Below are 19535 nucleotides of genomic sequence, written 5' to 3' on the forward strand. Positions count from 1 at the left end.
TTTCAGCTAGTTTTACTGCCACGTGAGGAAGAGTGTGTCCTTTTGTGACGACAAACGGATTTAATCTGAAAAGTTACAAAAATGAAAGTAAGTGACATAAACATGTTGTAAAGCTGCTTTACAGTGATTTATTCTTCCGCCAAGCTGCTTTTATAGTTCTGGGCAAGCGACAGGCGCTACCTGGTTGCTAAGCGACGCATAACAGCGCGAGTGGGCGCATTAATATGTAAATTAGCCAAATGTAAAGCGGTCACAGGTTCGTGTTTCCGTTATAAACCAAAAAGCTGGAAAATGTAATATTATTTTTTTTACTACACGTTAGATACTTTTATAATATCACAAAGAGCAATGTTTAATCTTTTTCTTTCATTCCAATGTTTTTATTTTTATTTTATGAAGTAGTCCCGACGTTTCGTTGAAGCTACCCTTGTATTTGAAGCTTTAAATATGGCTACATTGGCGGTATCGGTTCTGGTTTATCTGAGAGAAGTATATACGAGGACTGACATGAAGATTACGTTTTATAGCATCGAATAGAAATCCACTCTTGCTCCCCTCCCCTCCCTGTGCCTCCATACTCCTAGCATCCTCCTAGACTTCTCCTGAGTCACTGTGTCGGACCGGCGCTCTCCTGTGTGGGGTACCGCGGGTTTAACGTCTTTCTGGCTCTTGTCACGTCCCTCTACTGGAAAACACTCGATGACCCAGGTGGCTCCAGGTCCAGCTGACATGACAGGTGAGAAAAATATATGCTCCTATTTATGAATCTTATATTAAATGTGTATTATTGGCTGGGTAATCTTCCTACGCTCAGAAACGCCCATGGACAAACATTAACCCACAACCATTAACCTGGATAGGACTGATTCACGCTGCATTTTCATTTAAAGACCTTTAAAGAGTCATGCGTTACATCCGCATATACTGAAGAATTACTTTAGATATGTGCATCTGGAAATAAATTTTCCATGTGTAATGTTTCTTATGTTTAGACATGGTTTTGCATGTTGCGTTGTACAAATATGTTGTTGCATTTCATATATAGAGGTCTACGTGAGTGATACACATCAAATGACGTCTTGGGAAGTATATTTTATGATAGGCCAGCATAAATATTCTAACTGATTATGTTTGCTATCCTACATTATATTGATTCCACCCATCCCTCTTTATGGGCTGTCAGCTCTTTAACCATCCACAGTCCTCGATCATCCTCTTAAACAAACAGCAGATTTCTGCATGTGATGTAATGTACACTGGAGACAGAGTGTGGGAGAGGGGACTTTTGGCTCATGTTTGCATGTATTTGCATATCTAATGCCTGTATGTTAAGACCACTGTTTGTTTTTTTAAAAAAAACCCATTGAATGCACAGAGCACGGTGGATAGTTGCCCTTTGGCTGCTTTCAGGCTGTCAGTTTGACAGATTAAGAGGGAAAAAAAGGAGCAGGAAGAAGGCCGGAGGTTACACTCAGGGGTCTTGCTCTGACATCTGACCCCCAGAGGCGAAGCAGTGACTGACAGAAAATGTATTGCATCTGGACGCCCTGTGACTGATAGCTTTCTTAATCCCTGCTCTTCCATATTGACAGAGTGGTCACGTTTGCCGCTCTGGCTTTACATTTTTAGCTTTATTTTGCTTCTCGGCCAAGTGTGAATCATGTCTGACTCTTCTCTCCCAAAACACAGCGCTGGTCCCTCCTCCTGCGCCAACACTGCTCGCCAACAGGCACGCATCTCCTTCTCGATCACCATCCAATCACAGGAGCCCTCCAGGTAAATGTGTAATCTCATCATAGCCTTTTACATACTCCCAGTATTTTAATAAAGAAGAAGGTGACAGTTCTATTTATAGAGCGCCACTTCAAAACAACAGTCATCTCCAGGGGCTTTATTTAGTGAGCTGAAAACAAACTGCACAATCACAGCATCCCCTATGAGCAGCACTTGGTGACTGCAGGAAGGAAGAACTCTGTTTTGATAAAAATCAAGCACAGGAAGTGAATGACTTTGCAAAACAAAAACCTGCAAGAGAGATTAAACAAAAGTTAATGACACAGTCATATTCGTGGAAGCTTGTTTCTGCCCCTGGAATAAAACAAAAAGGTTCTTTTGCCCCTCAGAAGTCAAAATTTTGGGTTATTATTTCAGGATTTCTGCTTACTAACAAAAACTTCTAAGAAGATAACTCAACTTGGGAAAATAACCTGAAGATAAGAGTTACTGAGTGAAATTTTTAAGATAGCAACCTGAAATTTTGACAACAAGCTTCTGTACACTTATTTATTTAATATGTGTTTGTTGAAGGACATATCCTGGTCAAAAAATGACTGATGATTCTTCATAATCTTATTGGAAGTCTAAGGAAATGCCATCCAGAGTCAGCGTCCGGTTAGACACTGAAACATAGATAGATGCAAACTAACGTTAGTATTATTTTTGAGTCATTCCCGTGTTTGTCTTAACTGTTTTTCAGATTGTGTTTTTGTGTGGTTAAAATTCCAAACAAAGTGAATGTGATTACATGTAGGGGTGGAGCTAAAGCAGCATGATAAAACATGAAAGATATCAAACATATGTAGAACCTGCAGGCGGCCAAACTAATCACTTAATTTTTCCTTTTACAGGCTCCCAGCTGCATTTAGCAAAAGAGCAAAGCAACGACGGAGAGAAAATTCGAGGTATGAGCGATTGTCCAGCTGGTGTAGCTGAGTGTGGTCTGTCTGCTTCATCTGTCACTGGCAAACGCACACAGATTGTTGGAGGCTTTCCTGTGATACGCAGTGTGCTGTATAGTGGATCAAGAAGTGCATTATTTCCCTTAAAATGTTGTGGAGGAAACAGTAGAAGTTGAGTTTCTAAATAAGTAAATAACGAATACCCCGGTGTGTGCGCAGAGCTGTCAGAGGAGCTGCAGGATAAAGAGCGTCGCGTTCAACAGCAACTGGAACGCTGCGCAGAGGAGAGAGGGAGGAAGATGGAGGAGCAGAGGAGGAAGGAGCAGCAGCGCAAGGTGGCGGCCGTGGAGAAGAGACGAAAACAGCAAGAGGCGGAAAAGGTCAGAGGTCACAACACACTAATGCGTCGTTCCATTTAACTGGGAAGCCCGATGTTAGAACGATGTCATCCCAAGATAAGCGAGTTCCAGTGGTAAAGTCAAAAAAACTGGATTTGCTTTGCTCTTTAGAAAGGTAGAATTCACTAGCTAAACAGCGTGAGGCTTGGTTTTTGTGCTTAAAATCTAAGCTTCTGCACGTTCCTGCACAGGGTCTGGTCTGTTCTCCACATTTGGCTTTTTAAGCCACTTACAAATAAAGCTTTCTACCACTGTCTTCATTGTTAGGTGGGGGCTGGTGACCTGCTCTGACTTTAAAATTCAGACTAGGAATTCAAAAAATTCTGTCTTTGAATTTCAAATGGAACGGACCATAACTGTGCTTTCAGATAACATGAGAAGAGTAGAGACCCACCAAGGCTCTGAAGCATATGTGGCTTCAGATAGGGTTTAACTAATGACAGGGTTATTGGGAAAGAAAGATGAGCTTCGCTAGCTCTCTGCTGCTTTGGGTTTCAGGTCATTTGTTTGCATTGCAGACTGTCAAGGAAAAATACAGTTAACATAAGAGGCGAGTCAATTCATGGGCGAATAGTGTGGTTGGGAGAAAAATCTGACTTTGTGCAGTCTTTAAAAAACTGCTAACACAGCTAAACTGCAAACAGTACTAGTGAGCTAAAGGGGATACGCACAGCTAATTCATTCAAACCCCTTGGGGCTGGTCTGGTACCTGGTTGCCAACTAACAACCAGGTTAGCTAAAAACTGCTGTAACGTGCTTGCTAGCATTTCATGGCTGTTTCTCAACATGCATACTTGTGAAACATACAAGTACAGCTCCAGTTAAAAGTCCACTGTGTTCCTGCTCCACCCATCAAGGATGCTTCACCTGCATGCATTTGGAACGGAAAACAAAAGTAGGGCCAAACTCTTACATTTTGAATATATTAATGTTTCTGTGACACAAAATAAACCTTTAAGATGTTTTTAGTCGAGAATGTAGTTGTGGTTAACCTCAAATATGTGATTTATCAAGCTATTGTCTATTTGTACAAAAGGTCTGGCGTTTTTGGAGATGTCCACCCCGCTAGTTTAACAACCAGCCTCTTGCCTCGCCAGCTAGCAGCAGTTTTAAAAATGATCTGTGGGAGCCGGGTGCTCTCGGCAGGTAACATGAGCTCCGACTGCCTGACTCCAGGCACATCCTTTTCCCTACTCGGTAGACATTAAATGCAGGGTATGATTCACTTAGGTCTTCTCTGTGGGGTGATCTTTGGTTTATTTCAGTGTTTTATTTATGCTTAAAATATATATTTTTTAATAATCTGTTTTGTAAAGAAATCTGTTATTATGCATATCATATGCACAGGCCAGTAAATGAAATTAAGGGTTAAAAATGTATTTGAGGGGAAATACTAACTGTGTCCTCCCACCTTGGAGGTTCAGACTCTCAAATGAACTTGCGAAGTATGAACTAGCAAGCAAAGCCCTCATACCTCAGTAGGAATGCTAGCTGGCTAGCTTGCCTAATTACTTCAATATGATGCTAAATTCTTTGTAGTGTCAGATAATTTTATCCATCGATAAATCTTCTAGAACAAACAAACATATATAACTAACATTTAATTTCTACAGTAATACCTATTATCATGAGGGTAGTTAGCCAGTTAGCTGTACCTTAGCCACACAGCGTGTATCTGATATTGGCAGCTTTAAGCTAGAAAAATACTCTTTTGTAAGTTTTTAAAAGGTCATTAGTATGAAATCATTAATTTAGACAGCATCGAGACAATAATGTAATCAATCATCAAGAAGGTCAGCACAATAAAACTGGATTATCATCCAGCCCAGGTCACACAGACTTTATGTTTCTCAGTGAAATAAAATCTGAGCTGTGCTCCCCTCAGACTGTCTCCTCCTTCATCTCCCCTCTTCAGAAACCTGATCACAGGATCAGAGAAAGCCTGGAAAGACAGGCTTTCTCTGTTTCCCACCACTGATCACTCTTTTCCCTTTTCTGTCTGTGAGCTCGCTGCTCTCCAACACTGAATTATTAACCGTGTCGATCCATAATCGAGTCAGTGTGTTTCCAGCTGTGTTGTCAGGCTGAACCAGAGCTTAGGAAAGTCCTGAGTAATTAATGCAGAAGCTCTAAAGACTTTCTGCCAGCAGACCAATTGTGTGCATTCAGCTGAAACATGAAAAGTTTAGCTGGCTGGTTGTCTGCAGACTTAAAGTTACTGGACATTATTGTTTTCCTGAGCAGGGCACCATCCCCAGGTTTGGGATTTTGAAATCCTCTCCTCACCTTATTGCCAGAAAAAATCAGCAACCAAAAACAAACCAGGACATGAGATATAATAAGATATAACAGAAAGCAGTCATCTGTGGTGTTATGTGTAGATGAGCGATGCATTAATATTCAGGTTCAGCTGAACTGTGATTGAAGTTCCAATATTTTGCGGCCACTGCGTGACCTGAAAGTCAAAATTAAAATTCTTACTTCTTGTATGAAGAGCTCTCTTCTGTGATTTTAGTCCGGCCACTCTGCGTTTCATGATTATCTTCTTGGGCATCTCCATTCTGCAGCACAGCTGATTTTTTACATCTTTCTCTGGAGGCCGTCTTCTGACCTCGTACGCTGAGCCCTCAGAGGCGTCTTCATTGAATTAAACTTACGCCAACATCAACTCATGTTTCAAACTGATTCGCCTGAAGTAGAGATCAGTAATGGACTGAAGATTGTTTAGTTCATTTCTTTCTAGTTCATGTCCTCTGTAATTATCACACTACATCATATTGTCACAATACTGGCCCTGTTTTTATATCCTCAGTTGGCTGTGGGCGCTTCCCTGTCCCACAGCTTATTCTACCACATTTTTAGCACATGTGGAGAAAAACACTCCTATAATACAAGAATGAACATTTCAAGTAAAATTATAGTTAGATTTTCATCAATTAACTGGGCTTGTTAGATTGTGTCTTTCCACCACCGACTCAAACCTCTCTAAACACACTGGACGTCATTCTCGCTCACTTTTTTAAAGATGTTCCACACAAGACTTTTTGAGGGCTGTAGTCAACTTTGGCTTTGCATGTTTGTCTTGTTTGTACAGAAGCATCTGATCTCATCAGGCCACACACTTTACTGGCCTGAGACCTGGTAGGTAGTGGGACCAGTGTCGCTACAAGGGAGGAATTCCAGTTACTGTTAATCCCACTGTACAGAAATTGTCTGCACTTCAGCTGGGGGCGTTTGTAAGAATAAATACAGTGACTGGAGCTAAATGTGTCACATATACCGCATCACGCTGAAAAAGACAGCTCTCTTACAGTGAGGCTGACTTAGCCTGAAATCAAGCAGTGACATGTGGAGCACTTACAGAGTTGTTTCATTAAAATCAAAAATTGGAACTATTTATTGAGCAACTGTTATTAAAAACCGGATTAAATTTTCCAAAAGAAAAATGTTTACGCTGCAAAGTTTGCATTGTTTCTACAGCTCCACAGAGCCCCACTCATCCTGGCCTCTGTGTGGAAGAGGAGAGCTCTTTGTTAGAAGTTCTCAGTCGAAGCAATTTTTCTTTGTGCTGCTTAATAAAAGCTGGCAAACGGCTCAGAGGCACATTACTGCCACCTTCTAGCAGTAGTAGCACATTACAGCTTAGCAGGCGCTGGTAACAACAAGGGAAAAGTATATATTAAAAAATGATCCATAAGCCATTCAGCATTTCTGCGATCTCTTATATGACCATTCCTACTACACTGCAGACAAAGGCAGTAATTGTCTCCTTTACTGGACTATTTCTTTAGATCATAATCCTGTGAAATGACTCAGATTCACAGACGGATGTGCAGCAGATATGATGATGTAGCTGTGGTGTGGGATCCTGCTGAGCTGCTGAGACGAGCTCTTTCTGTTTTTACTTCTTCTTCAGAAGCAGTGAAACACCTCATCTCACTCTGCGTGAGTCATGAGTGGGCATCACTCTGCCTAAAACCACTGACTCATGTTATTACACTGCTGAATTAATGATCGGCTGTTTCGTATCGAGAGCATACATTTCTGGTGGTTGTTTGGAAAGCTAACCAGCACACAAAGGGTTAACAGGTGGCGCACAGAGAGGAGAGAGAAGAAGAGGAGGAGGAGGGGGATTATTATCTCTATTGATGTGGAGGCTCTCTTTGACTGCTAACAGCCTCCACCTCCTCCTCCACCTCGTGTCTTCCGCCTCATATGCATAACTTAATGATATAATGATCAGCTGGGCTCACGGGACGATGACATCACCTCCAGCGTATCGTGTGTCGTTTACTGGAACAGACAGTCGATGCTGTGACAAGCACATATTTCACCTTTGAACCGGAGAGCAAAGCTGCAGGATCGAAGTGCTTCACGTGACGAGAGAGTTAATACAGGATCCAAACTAAAACAAAGCAAAGTACTTAAAACGAAATAGCTTGTAGTCACAGTGCGGGATGCATTTTTTAAATTTATATTGATTGTACCAGGAAGGAGAGACCTCACCAGGACCCATAAACCACATTTAAAAAGGTTTTTGATCATCGTTTAGCACTGATAGATGAAAAACAATGAATCCATTATAAAAATATAACAGTAATCCTTTGCAGCTCCATAAATCCATTAGCTAACTAATCATTTGTCAGTATTTAAAGCAGATAAGTTCCTCCATGTTCTGTGGTGCAGTGTGCAACTGAGCTTTGGTTCCACGAGGCTCGTGTTAGAGGCTACTGCGGGCCTTTCTGAACCAGTCAATAAATAGTTTTGTCTATGAAACAAAAATAAAAACTGCTTTCAATGGCTCCTTTATTCACAAGGAGTCACAACAGCGGGTAGCCTCGTATGTTCGATTTGGCTGAGGTTTCACGCCCTTCCTGACACAAACCCCACAGGGATTTGTCTCCTCCCAGGATCGAACCGGGGCTCTTGTGCTTTTTAGGTGAATCTATAAACCAGGAATAAAACGAGGAGAAGATACCAGTCAGAATCACCTGGAGTTTAAAATGTTTCCTATCCCAAAAGAAGTTTTAAAGTCTCTCACCTTTTAGAAGCAATAACGTTTTAATGAGTAGTCATCGGAATAGTTGTTTTTTTATCGTCTGTTGATGAATTTCAGTTATTCCAGCTCTGCATTGGAGTTTAGTGGTTTTAAAACTAGAGATAATAGAATCCTTAAAAAAGGATTTTAAATCCTTTTTTTTTGCAGACTTATTATTTTAGTGTTTGTCTCTGCAGTTAACTCTTTATAACGCCTCAGATTTATTAATTGGCCTTGTACAAATCAAATTTAATGTGTGTGTGTACATTGAGGTTTCTCATGTGATGTCATGTGCACGCTGCTCGGGAGTTTTCCACCATGTTAGATGTGTGTGTTGTCACGGCTGACCTCCATCATTTGATCATGCCTCCCCGTTTGAGTATGTCGCCGGGACCTGCTTCACTCTGTGTGGTGTGAAGCAGCACCTCCCAGAAACCAAAGCAGAGGAGGGTAATATGGTCAAACCTTCTGTTTATGAGAGGCAGCCAACAATCCCAAAAAGCTGATTCTGTTCATGTGGACGTAGCGTTTTCATAGTGGGAGCAGCTAAAGTGGATCGTTTCAGACAGAGGATAAACTGAGGGGCTGCACAAAGGCTCAGTATAACATAAAACCAGATTATTTTGAACTGAGAATCATGCAAAGCTACTCTAATAAAGCCCAAGAATAAAATATGCAGAATGGATTTAATATTAGTCTGAGGTTATTTTGGAGATAAAAACTGAACCTGGTTCATTTTTGTCTAAATACTATTACTTTGAGTAGTGTTATTAATTACTGACCGTGTCTTGTTGACAGCTCACCTGCAGCACTCGACTCTTTGTTTTATTTGTCTCATGAACGGTTTGTGTTGAATCCTTTCATCTCATCAGACAGGCTCACTTCACATTCAGCACTGCAGAGGTAAATGAGTCCATTATGACAACTCTGCCACGTTTGCCTTGTAAATCATCTCAATCAGCTCTGCCGCTGATAAATAAAGCAAATTAGTAAAAGTACTCATCAGGAGTCAGTTATGAGGGGACCTGCAGGCTGCTCATCCATCCCAGCCCTCCTCTCTATCTTTGATCTTCCACTCTCTTTCCACATCTTCACTCCCTCCCTCACCTTCATCACATTCTGCTGTCTCCCTTTAAATCCTGACTCCCCCTCCCCCGCAGCCTCTCCCTCCTCCTGCAGTTATGTGCGTGACTGTGCATACACCTTCACCCCACCCCCATAGTGCTGAGGTGGGGCATTTCCACCCATTCCATATACAGACAGTACACTGAAGCAGTGTTTCAGCTCTGTGCTGGGCAGTTACTCTGCATGGGCCACCTTAATGGTCGATGATTGGAAATCCAGTATGACCAGAAAGCTGAGCCACATAAAAAGCAGACGGCTCACTTTTTACCCTCTGCAACAAACACAGAAACAGCTCAGTGTACAAACAGGTATAATATGAATAAACAAATAAAAAATACACATAAAAATAAATGCAGGGATGATAATATTTACCTCGTAAGGCAATGAGAACATCACTAAATGGAAAATGCTTCTCTTCTGGTCTTACATTTTTACATAAATATAAATAGTTTCAAATAAAAGTCTGTTTTCTAAAGAAGGACAATCGGACAACCCAACAAATTTGCAAACATTTAACATTTATTTATTTTTAACAAATAAACAGTTTAAATATGAAAAACAGCAAATATCAAAATAAAACAAAGGGGCCTTTACAAATATACCTGAACCTGAAATATTCTTTAATCTTAAAAGGCTTCAATTTACTGCTTTAATATATCTGAATATAATAACAGCTCATTTTAGATTCACAAATGTGTCTGATTTCTTTAAGGTGCCTGGCGCCTTTATTTGGCATCCTATGACATGTTTATATTCATCAAATATGAATGTCAAAATAGAAATAAGTGTCCGTCACTTAATGACATTAGGAAACCCGACAAAGTCATGAATCTAAAAATGAACCCTAATTAAGTGTTTCTAATACACCAGTGAGGACTTTAATTTTGGTTCCATGAATTTATTCCCTGGATTTTACTTTTCAGGTAATTGACTCCTTATTTTGCCCCTTAAAACATTTAGATTTATATAAATGTGTTTTATATATATTTGAATTCTGCCTTTCTGAGGTCTCACGTGTGCTTCGACGTGGGATCTATGCTTTTCTGACTTATTTCCTGGTGTTGTGTTATTGAGGTTTGTAGGGCTGTTTGTAATGCAGAGCTTTAGTTGTTCTGGTTTTTGTTTAGTTTTATATTGAGTTTTTGCGCCAGGCAACTATTTTGTTATTTCTTTTTGTGGCCGTAGTTTTGTGTCTCTAGTGTTAGCGGTCTTTTGTTTATTTCCTGTTTTACTTTGAAGGTTGGCTTTCTTGGATGTCTTCCATTGGTATTACTTCCTCCTTCATTATTGTCCGTTCGCCCTGATTACCTTTACCTGTGCGTATTAACTGCACCTGCTTGTCTGCACATAAAGCCCTTTGCCCAGCTCTGTCTTGTGCTCTTTGACTTTTCTAGTGAACCTGTCAGCTTAAATAAACGCTGCACTTTGCTCGACCTCTGAACTGACCTTCAACGCTCTTATATTGAACATCTCAAAATAATTGTCAATATATCTCTTTTTCAAATGACAGAGCCAACAAACTTTGTCTTTTTTTGTGGCTGGGATGCCGGCTAACAAAGAGCGAGAAGTGCCGATAAAATAAGAACCAGCCTTGAGCTGTTGTCGAGTGAGGTGAACTTTGGAAATGTCAACATGTCACGTTTGCATGCAGCGCAGAGTAGTTTGGATTTGTCCCGTGCATCTCAGATCTGGGCGTTGCAGATGCTGACGGGGTGTTTTTATTTTAACTGTGTGGTTTATTTAAAAAATCTGCTGTTGGTGCGTTTTTATAATGCAAGAATCCAAATTTTATGAAGTCTTTTCTTGGCTGAACGTCCACCTGAATGGTTGGATTTTTGAGGCGTCACTTGAGGCCACAAGGTGTTTTAGGGAGAAATATTTTCACATTCGCATTTGTATGTATTTTGCATGTGAAATACTCTGCATGTGCATACAGTGAATCTACAGCTGTAAGCACAATAGGGCAATCAGACATTCACTAAGTAATAATGATGCTCTGGAACAAAGGAGCGAGGTCCTCTATAGTAACAACAGCAGAGGGCAGGAGGTTTGCATCCAGGGTCTTTGTCTGTTTTCCCAGTAGCTCTTGCTCAAGGATAATGTTGCAAAACAGAATTAGGTTGCATGTAACAATTTATAGTATTTTATTTTTGATGTGTCAATGTGTGATAAGTTAAAATTGTGCTGAATGGGCTCTCACTCTGTGATCTGGAGCAAAATCCTTCCCACAGATAATAGAACAAGGACCTCACCGTGACTCCAGCATGAAGACATTAAGAATGTCAATCATTAGGAATAACAGCTGTCTCGCCATAACATTCCTTTAATATTCAACAGAAATGTCTCTGAGTTCATACAGGCCCAAATCCATGAAAGATTTTTATTGTTTTCCTCAAACTGTGAGCATGATGTAAGATTAATAATTGTACCCAGTCATGGTTTACTAATCTGTGTCTGCCAGTCACTCCCCAGTGCCGAGTGTGTGTTTTTATTTTCTAGGAATGGTTATTGTCACACTGCAGCATGCATGCAGTCCAGAGGCAAAGGTAGAGGAAGGCAAAAGGATAAAAGAAATGCAACCAGTATCAATCTCCGATCCACCCACCATCTGTGTGTGTGTGCAGGCATGGTCCCCTGTGTAAACGTGTGTTCATGCATGTGTATGCATGTGGTGGGGGGTGGTGACGGGCTGCATTTTGCTTCCTCCCGTCTGACTAAAGTGCTTCAGAAACAGACTCAGTCATTAGAGAGGGAGTGGGTGATCGACATAGAGAGAGAGAGGGAGAGAGGAAGAGAGAGAAGGAGGAGTGAATTGAACTGCGAGGTGGGGGAGAGGGAGAGAGGGAGCGGCAGACGGAGGAGAGAGAGCGAACAGAGCTGCTGTATCACTGAGTGGCAGACGGGCGAGCGAGGGCTGGTGACCACCAGCAGACAGCAAACAGACGAGCGCGAAGAGGGGCGAGGCCGCTGCCGCTGCTGCTGCATGCGGTAACCATGGCGCAGCCATCTCCGAGTGCATCGCCCGGCATCCGTCGCCGTAGCGATGGCTCGGTAAGAGAATCTCTCTTCTTCCCTGTTTCTGAACGTAACGAGCAGGAGAGGCTGGAGGCCATGGTACGCCGAAGAGCCGGGGGCCCTGAAAGACGAGGAGGTGGAGGTGGAGGAGAAGCCCGGGAGCACCTGGATAACAGGCCTAAACGGTGGACATGGGGAGGACCGCCTGATGGAGTGGAGGGTGAGTACCAACAGAAATGATGATGATGTCATTGGAGGGTGGGTTTGATTTCTAGAACTCGGGGGGGTTGGTAGTGATGGAGAAGTGGAGAGATGTTTCAGGAGGAGGAGGTCTGGAGGTCAGGAGGAGACGGGGGGGTAGCTGTGGGAATAAAGGGTGGAGACGTAAAAGCAGAGGACAAAGAGCAGGTGAAGTGAGGATATAGAGAGGGAGAAAACACAGCGGGGCAGTGGAGGAAAAGGGTGGGGAGGCTGCAATGCAGGAACGCTTTGTCTCCAGACCCCTTCAGGCTTTAGAGAGACTCGGAGTGAGTTCATAAAGCTTCAGCCTGATCAGACGGGGTCAAGCTGTGCCTGTAAACTGCTGTTTAAATGTGCTACAGGTGCCGGTTTATTTTTATGTTTGTGTGTTTTATTTCCGAGCTGGGATGCAGGACTAATTCTCAGAAGACCTTGAACGCAACAAGGCCACACACATAAACAAAGTGCGACACAGGGCTGTTCACTGAGCCAACTTCCATCACTCGTATTTTATCTCTTTTCTTCACCGTCACTCTTTTCTGAGATGTTTTCTGTCTTCTTGTCGGCCCGAGCCTGGCTCTATGCTGTGGTGCATTCATAACGCCATCAATTATTCACAGTACCCACCAGCTGAGCCGGGATCGGGTCCACCAGGCAGCTCCTCTGGCTCCGGCCCGGCTGACTGGGGAAGAGGCGCTGCTCTGGGATCTGTGGGGCCCGGCAGAACGCTCACTGCAGCAGAAACGGCACCAGCTCATCTTACAGCTCGATTAAAGGACAGACACTCACCCAAAGACGCAAAGTGTGTGTTTTTGTGTGTGTGTTTGTGTGCTGCGTATTTTCCTCTGGTCCCGAGCTCCAAAATGAGCTGCTACTTTATTCGAACAAGGTGTTCAGGCCGTGATAGCAGCTGCTGCAGATATTTACCCAACCGGGATCACAGCAGATACACAACCCTGTGAAAAAAAATATTAGGATTTCTTTTATGTGTGTCCATTTTCAAAGGATTATTTCTCCTCTTGTTGCCAAGACTTGGGGGAATAATTTAAAAATAAGCACTGAGATTACGGTTATTGATCCGAACTGGCACCGGGTGATGTTAATACAGGAGCATTCAAAGGGACCCAGCAGTATATCTGTGTATGCGTTTTTGGACAATGGCACTTTCCTTTTTAATGTTGCGTCTGTACACCACCACAGTGGAGTTTAAATCACACAGCCGACATGTGATTGAAATGCAGGCGTTCATCTTTAATCCCACGGGGCCTTGTGGAGCTCTGATCAGTTGTGCAGCATTTGCCTGAGGAGAGTCTAACCCTGTACGCTTCACAACTCGTCCCGCTGCTTCTATCAGCAGTCACATCATCAATAAATACTAGTGACCCACTTCCACTGGCAGCCACACATACACATGTCAAAACATTACCTGCACCATGTTTGACAGGTGATGTGTTATGCTTCAGATGATGAGCTGCTTGCCTCTTCCAGTCGTCCTGGTCCTGGTTAATCTTCATTTCAAAGACTTTCTTTCAGAACTCTTTTAGATGTTTTCTTCTTGTTTTCAAATGGTTTGCATCTTTTTATAAACTCTCTTTTACATAATGTAACCTATGTTCTCTTAGAATGTTCTTGATTGGTTAGATGTTGTTGTTAGATGTTTTCTTAAGCAAGTAATGAACTCTGTAATCGTCCACTTTAGTTGTCTTCAGGCCTTTTGATGTCCCTGAGCTCACCAGTGTCTTCCTTGTTTTTGAGAATGAACCAGATTATTGATTTGGCCACTATGAAAGGTTTTTTTTGTCTTTTATACACCGATCAGTCTTAATAGTCATGACCACGGTCATATGAAGGGAATCACTCTGATTGTTTCTTCATCATGACACCTGTTAGTGCCATAGTGAAGATTATCTGTTCATCGTAGCACTGCTAACACTGCTAACAGCGCATCAAGTGGTCCAAGAAGGGAACAGTGATGAACCAGCGACAGGGTCACATGAAGAACAAAGGCCGGCTCTGCTCCGATCCAACAGATCAGCTGTTATAGCTGAAATTGCAAAAAAGGTCATTCCTGGTAGAAAGGTGTCAGAGTACACAACACATTGTATCTGTTTGCTGTTTCTGTAGCAAACAGCTGGACACAATATTATACAAGTCATAATGTTGTGCCTGATTGGAGAGAGTTTATTTTGGCCTGTCAGCCTAATGACACTCCTTCACTTGCACTGACGTGTCTTTGGATGTCACAGTGACAGTTTCAGTGAACAGCTACCGGCACACTCCACTTCTTTTATCTGCTGAATTTGTCATAAAATAATGAGGAACCAGGCCTCAGCCGGCCAGCTGGTTGTCAGTCAGTTAAGTTACTGAAAATGGGAGACTGTGTGAATCCAATACTCTAATAACACATGTTCACTGTTTGATTTCAAATCCTCTGTGGTGGTGTAAAGAATCAAAACTACAATAATGTCCAGTGTCATTGTTCAGAACCTGTAGATCTGCCTACATGCTGAACATGGTAGTTTAAACAGTTCTCTTACAGCAGATGTTGCTTGAACCTCCACATGATGAGAACAGGATCTTAGATCTTCCCTGAGAGGGCAGTGACACTTCTTTTGCACATATTCGCGTTACAGTTTTGTGTTTCACTCTCCCTCTTGTTGGCTCGTTTGCCTTTACAATGTTTTTGAACAGATTTTGATGCCTCTTTCACTTTAACCCAGCGTGTGTGTGTGCACCGAGCTTGGTTGTTGTTTTCTGTTTGTATGCCTGTCATGTGTCCCTGAAACAGGTGTGTGTGTGTGTGTGTGAGTATGTAATGCTTTGCTTTCTCCGCTCTGCTTCACCTGCTGCCCAGGTAACCCTAAGACCCCACCCTGCCATGCCATTGGCTCCGCTCAGCCCAATGAGCTTCCTGCTGCTTCCAGTGCCAGCCAGTCCCGTAACGGTACAGACCACATGACTATGTGTGCCACACCCACCCACCGCCACCTGCAGTCGATCCTCTGTTTGCATGTTCGTAGCTGTAGCGTCATCCTGAAGTGTGTGATAGTCGTGTGTATTATATTTCAATCCTTTTAAAAATGTTTGCACTGATTTTTGTCACGACTGTTCTTAGAGGACCTAATAAAACGCGCTCCACCAGCGATAAATTGGAATATAAATCTGAATATTTGTAAACAAAGTTGCAGCAAAAAAGTTTGCACAGGTTTCCTCTGCAGTAAATGTAGCAGCATGTGCAGTATGTTGGCACACCTCAGTGGACGTGAGTTTTGTCAGCCATCATGTGTTTTTTGTTTTTTTTTAGCTAGAGTGGCCGTGCTTATATGAGAGGGTGGAGTACTACGCTATCAGCTAACAATAGCTGGCTTTGTTACCAGCCTGCATTCATACAGACACAGATAGCTAATAATGAGTTATTAGACTTTCATTCACCAAAACTGGAGCACAGACAATGTGTTAGTACAATTAACTGCACAGTAATCAATATTATTGGTCCACATGAGTTACTCCAGTTAACTGAGGTGAAGCCTGGCAGACAGCTGCAGCTGCATTCACCTTCCTCGCCATCCAACTTTCAGTCAGAGCAGCACAAGCCTAACTTTGTCCTTAAAACAATTCTAATAAGTAAATTGTAAAAATATCTGTTGCTGTTATGAAGTAGGAAACTATCCAGAGGCAGCGTTTTTTAAGCAGGCTGTAAACACATTTATTTTCTGAGTAAAAGTTGTAAATGTTAACATGGGAGTCTGTTGGGACTGACTCCATAGAGAGTCACTCCAAAGGGAGTCATATTTCAGTGCCACATGTGGCACAGAAAAGGAAAATCTATGCAGAAGCATAAAGAAAAGCTGAAAGAAACAAGTCAATATATTCAATTTTAAAAAGGTGATAACGAAAGAAGCTTTTTATTAAAGCTCAACATGCATAGAGTTTAGGTGTGTAATGTATGGTTATATTTACTACATGTACAGGTAACTACATTATCATTTATTATCTGGCCATACAACAGCCTCCACTGCTGAATCTGCTCATCAAAGGACAACATTGTGCTTTAACTTTTCAAAGGTTTTTACAGACATTTTAAAGCTAAAAATGTTCCCAAAAACTTAATGTGTGAAATCTTTACTCAAAAAACAAAAATCTCTGTAGAGCTCTAAATGTTTTTTAACGTTTACAGGAGCTTTGACCTTCACACAGTGGTGACAGCGCTGATCAGAAAGAGTTAAAACCAATCAAATGCGTGACCTCCGACCCACTCAGTGTGTGTTATTTGTGTCAGCTGCCGGTGTTCTCCACCCATCTTCATCAACAGTGCCGTCATATCTCCTCTTACTGTCTAATGAGCATCTGGTTTGAAAGCCCCACCACACATAAGTGCGTATGCAACACACATGCTCTCCCACCCCCACAACAAAGGGCTGCTCCACTTCCTGTCTTCCTGGCCCAAGGCCTTGTTTAGCGATGCATACGTATTTTTCTCAGCAGGGAATTTTGTCTATGAAACACCCTGTTACCACACACACACACACACACACACACACACACACACACACACACACACACACACACACACACACACACACACACACACACACCATAAATCATAGCAGACTTCACCCTCCAGCTATCTGTGAAACTTATTAGACCTCACACGCTCTCACACACAGACGCCATGCGATCATTACTGTCCCATATCACCGACTCAAATAACCTCCATGGTGTTTTGCACTCGGCCTGACCTGCTGGTGCACTTCCTGTGTTGTTTGGTAGTAATTTCAGGAGAAACAGAGTAAACGAATCAGAGTTTAAAACTGCAGTCAGGACACTGTTTCAATCAAAGAAGTACAGGAGAAATATTTGTCACTTAAAAAGATTCGGCAGTTGATATTACAAGTTACAGACCTCGATGTAAACCATCGGTCTGCTTCACAGAAAGGATGACTTTGAATCGGGCCACAGTTTTATACCCCAACAATAACACATTATTATTACGACTATCTTCTTTAAGAACCAACAGACCGTTTTGTTGTGTCCCTTCGAGTCTCCTCTTCGTTCAAGTCCCTCTTATCTGCTCCTTTCCTGGAAGGACAGAGACAGAAACACCTGCCTTGATTATTAATATTATCCTGATACTGATTCTATTTATTATCTACATTCGGGACACTTCCTTTGGCCCAGAAAATATCCTCCTGACGGTTATCTGCTGTGATGTGTAAGCATGCAGTAAAGACCCTCCGCGCTTCTACGTCAATTCAATATTTCAATTCAGTCGTAACGCTGAATGACGCTTCGACCCTCAAAAACACAGAGTGCCGACTCGGAGTGCACAGAGTGCAATGTGTACATAAAAATCCTAAAAATCAGCTTTATTTAATCATTTTAAATCGTAACAACACTAAGCTGGAAAAAGACACAAATATAAACGATAACTGTGGCTCATTGCTTTCTGTTTATCAATAAATATTTTCTCTGAATTCATCAGATCAAAGTAAATGTATTTAAGTTAATTACATTAATTGAAACATTTGTAGCATTTAGTTAAAACAATTACAAGATATTTTAGGGTATAATTAACTAGAAGAAACAGTAAAACAAGATAATTGGTTAAACTAATGAGGCAACAAAGACTAAACTTAACAAATATTATAGGAATATGAAAAAAATAAAACAAAAACTGTGACATGACGTCTGAGTGACTGTGAGGTAAAACATGTTTTTAAATCGTTTTTTGAAGATTATGAATGAACTTACTGACAGTAAATATTTTATTATTTTTGTTACTTACTTATAGTAGCTCGCTAAAATAAATGTTTTATGTTAAACAGGTTAACAACACACTCTCCTAAAGATAAAAGTGAATAAAAAAATCATGCAAACTTGGATTATTTGGAAAGAAAATAATCCTTTACTCCTAAAATCTAATCGCTATCCCAGAAAATCCCAGAGAGCAGATCAAGTCTTTGGTCACAAACGGAGTTTTTAAGTCCTGCTTTTGTCCGGTCGCGTCTCTCGTCTCTGAAACGTTCACCTCACAGCTTTATGGCTCTGCAGTCGCTGCTTCGCTATCATCATCCTCCATTTCATGATGAAGCACTTCCTCGTGTGTGTGTGCGTCTCTGCTGCTGTTTCGTTTCTGTCTTACATCACCAAGGTTAATTCATTCAGCGCCCTGCACGGCTCATCGATCAGTGGGTTTATTTTCTGCGTGAGCCGGCAGATTTGTGTTTGTCGTGTGAGGGGTGTTTGTGCTGGGATCGGACGTTCACTGGACAGTTTTACACCGAGCAGCAGCTGTTTAAGTCGCTGTGGTGTGTGCGTCCGTTTAAATGATTCGCTTTTTTGTTTTTGTGTTACTTCAGCGGTTGACTTCCTGTCTCCACCATCTGATCAGCCAATCAACAAACAGCTCTCCAACTCTTCAGCTGCTCTTCACTCACCGGACAGAGGTGAGACTTTATGAACCTTAAACTAAAAATCACCCGAGTACCAAACTGGAGAGCAGGATTCAGGCTTAACTCTTTGTTTCCAGTGTTTCAGATCAAAACAAATACATGTAAAAGTAAAAGTGTGAAGAAGTCGCCCAGATAAGAGTTCTTTCAGCTCTGTGCCTGTAGACCAAACAGACAGTACTCCTGCTTTATAGGTAACAGCACTCTGCAGCATGGATCTAATAAACTTGGGTAGAACATCAAGGTTGATGCATGTAGGCAGTTATTCCTCTGCTGTTTGTCTCCCTGTGCTCCTCCTCAGCAGCTGCAGGACACATCCTGTACGAACAAGCATCTGCTCCCTCACCTGAATCATCTTCTTAGATCAGTCTTTGCTTTCTTAGTCGTTACCTCCATCTCGTCTCTCTGAGCTTGTTCAGGTTTTTTCACAGGTGCCAGTGTTGAGTTGATCACCTGCACGGCTGGTTTTCACACAGGGGGCGGCAGCAGAATTATTTCTAGCACCATATTGTCTCAAATATTTGGATGTTAGCAAATAGCCAACTTGATTCATGCTCAATCATCCAAGCAAAGAAAACCCTTAAAGTTGGTT

General features: G+C 41.9%; 1 protein-coding gene across 10 annotated transcripts in view; it reads left to right on the plus strand.

Moving 5' to 3' along the window:
* Positions 1–235: 235 nt before the first annotated feature.
* The window catches only part of map7d2b (MAP7 domain containing 2b), a 32351-nt gene continuing 13051 nt past the window's right edge, over positions 236–19535 (plus strand). Inside the window, exons 1-7 of one of the 10 annotated variants that reach the window (XM_080306677.1) lie at positions 236–736; positions 1690–1776; positions 2628–2681; positions 2898–3058; positions 12336–12474; positions 15349–15438; positions 18854–18940. In XM_080306677.1, the coding sequence (XP_080162803.1) occupies positions 700–736; positions 1690–1776; positions 2628–2681; positions 2898–3058; positions 12336–12474; positions 15349–15438; positions 18854–18940 (655 nt within the window). In that variant the 5' untranslated portion in view covers positions 236–699. Of the gene's footprint in view, positions 737–1689; positions 1777–2627; positions 2682–2897; positions 3059–3932; positions 3972–11824; positions 12475–15348; positions 15439–18853; positions 18941–19535 lie in introns of those variants that run through there. The other 9 variants (XM_026180327.2, XM_026180326.2, XM_080306678.1 and 6 more) reach the window with 9 other exon arrangements.

This window comes from Astatotilapia calliptera, chromosome 9 (genome assembly GCF_964374335.1).
Source record: "Astatotilapia calliptera chromosome 9, fAstCal68.1, whole genome shotgun sequence".
Classification (NCBI taxonomy): Eukaryota; Metazoa; Chordata; class Actinopteri; order Cichliformes; family Cichlidae; genus Astatotilapia; species Astatotilapia calliptera.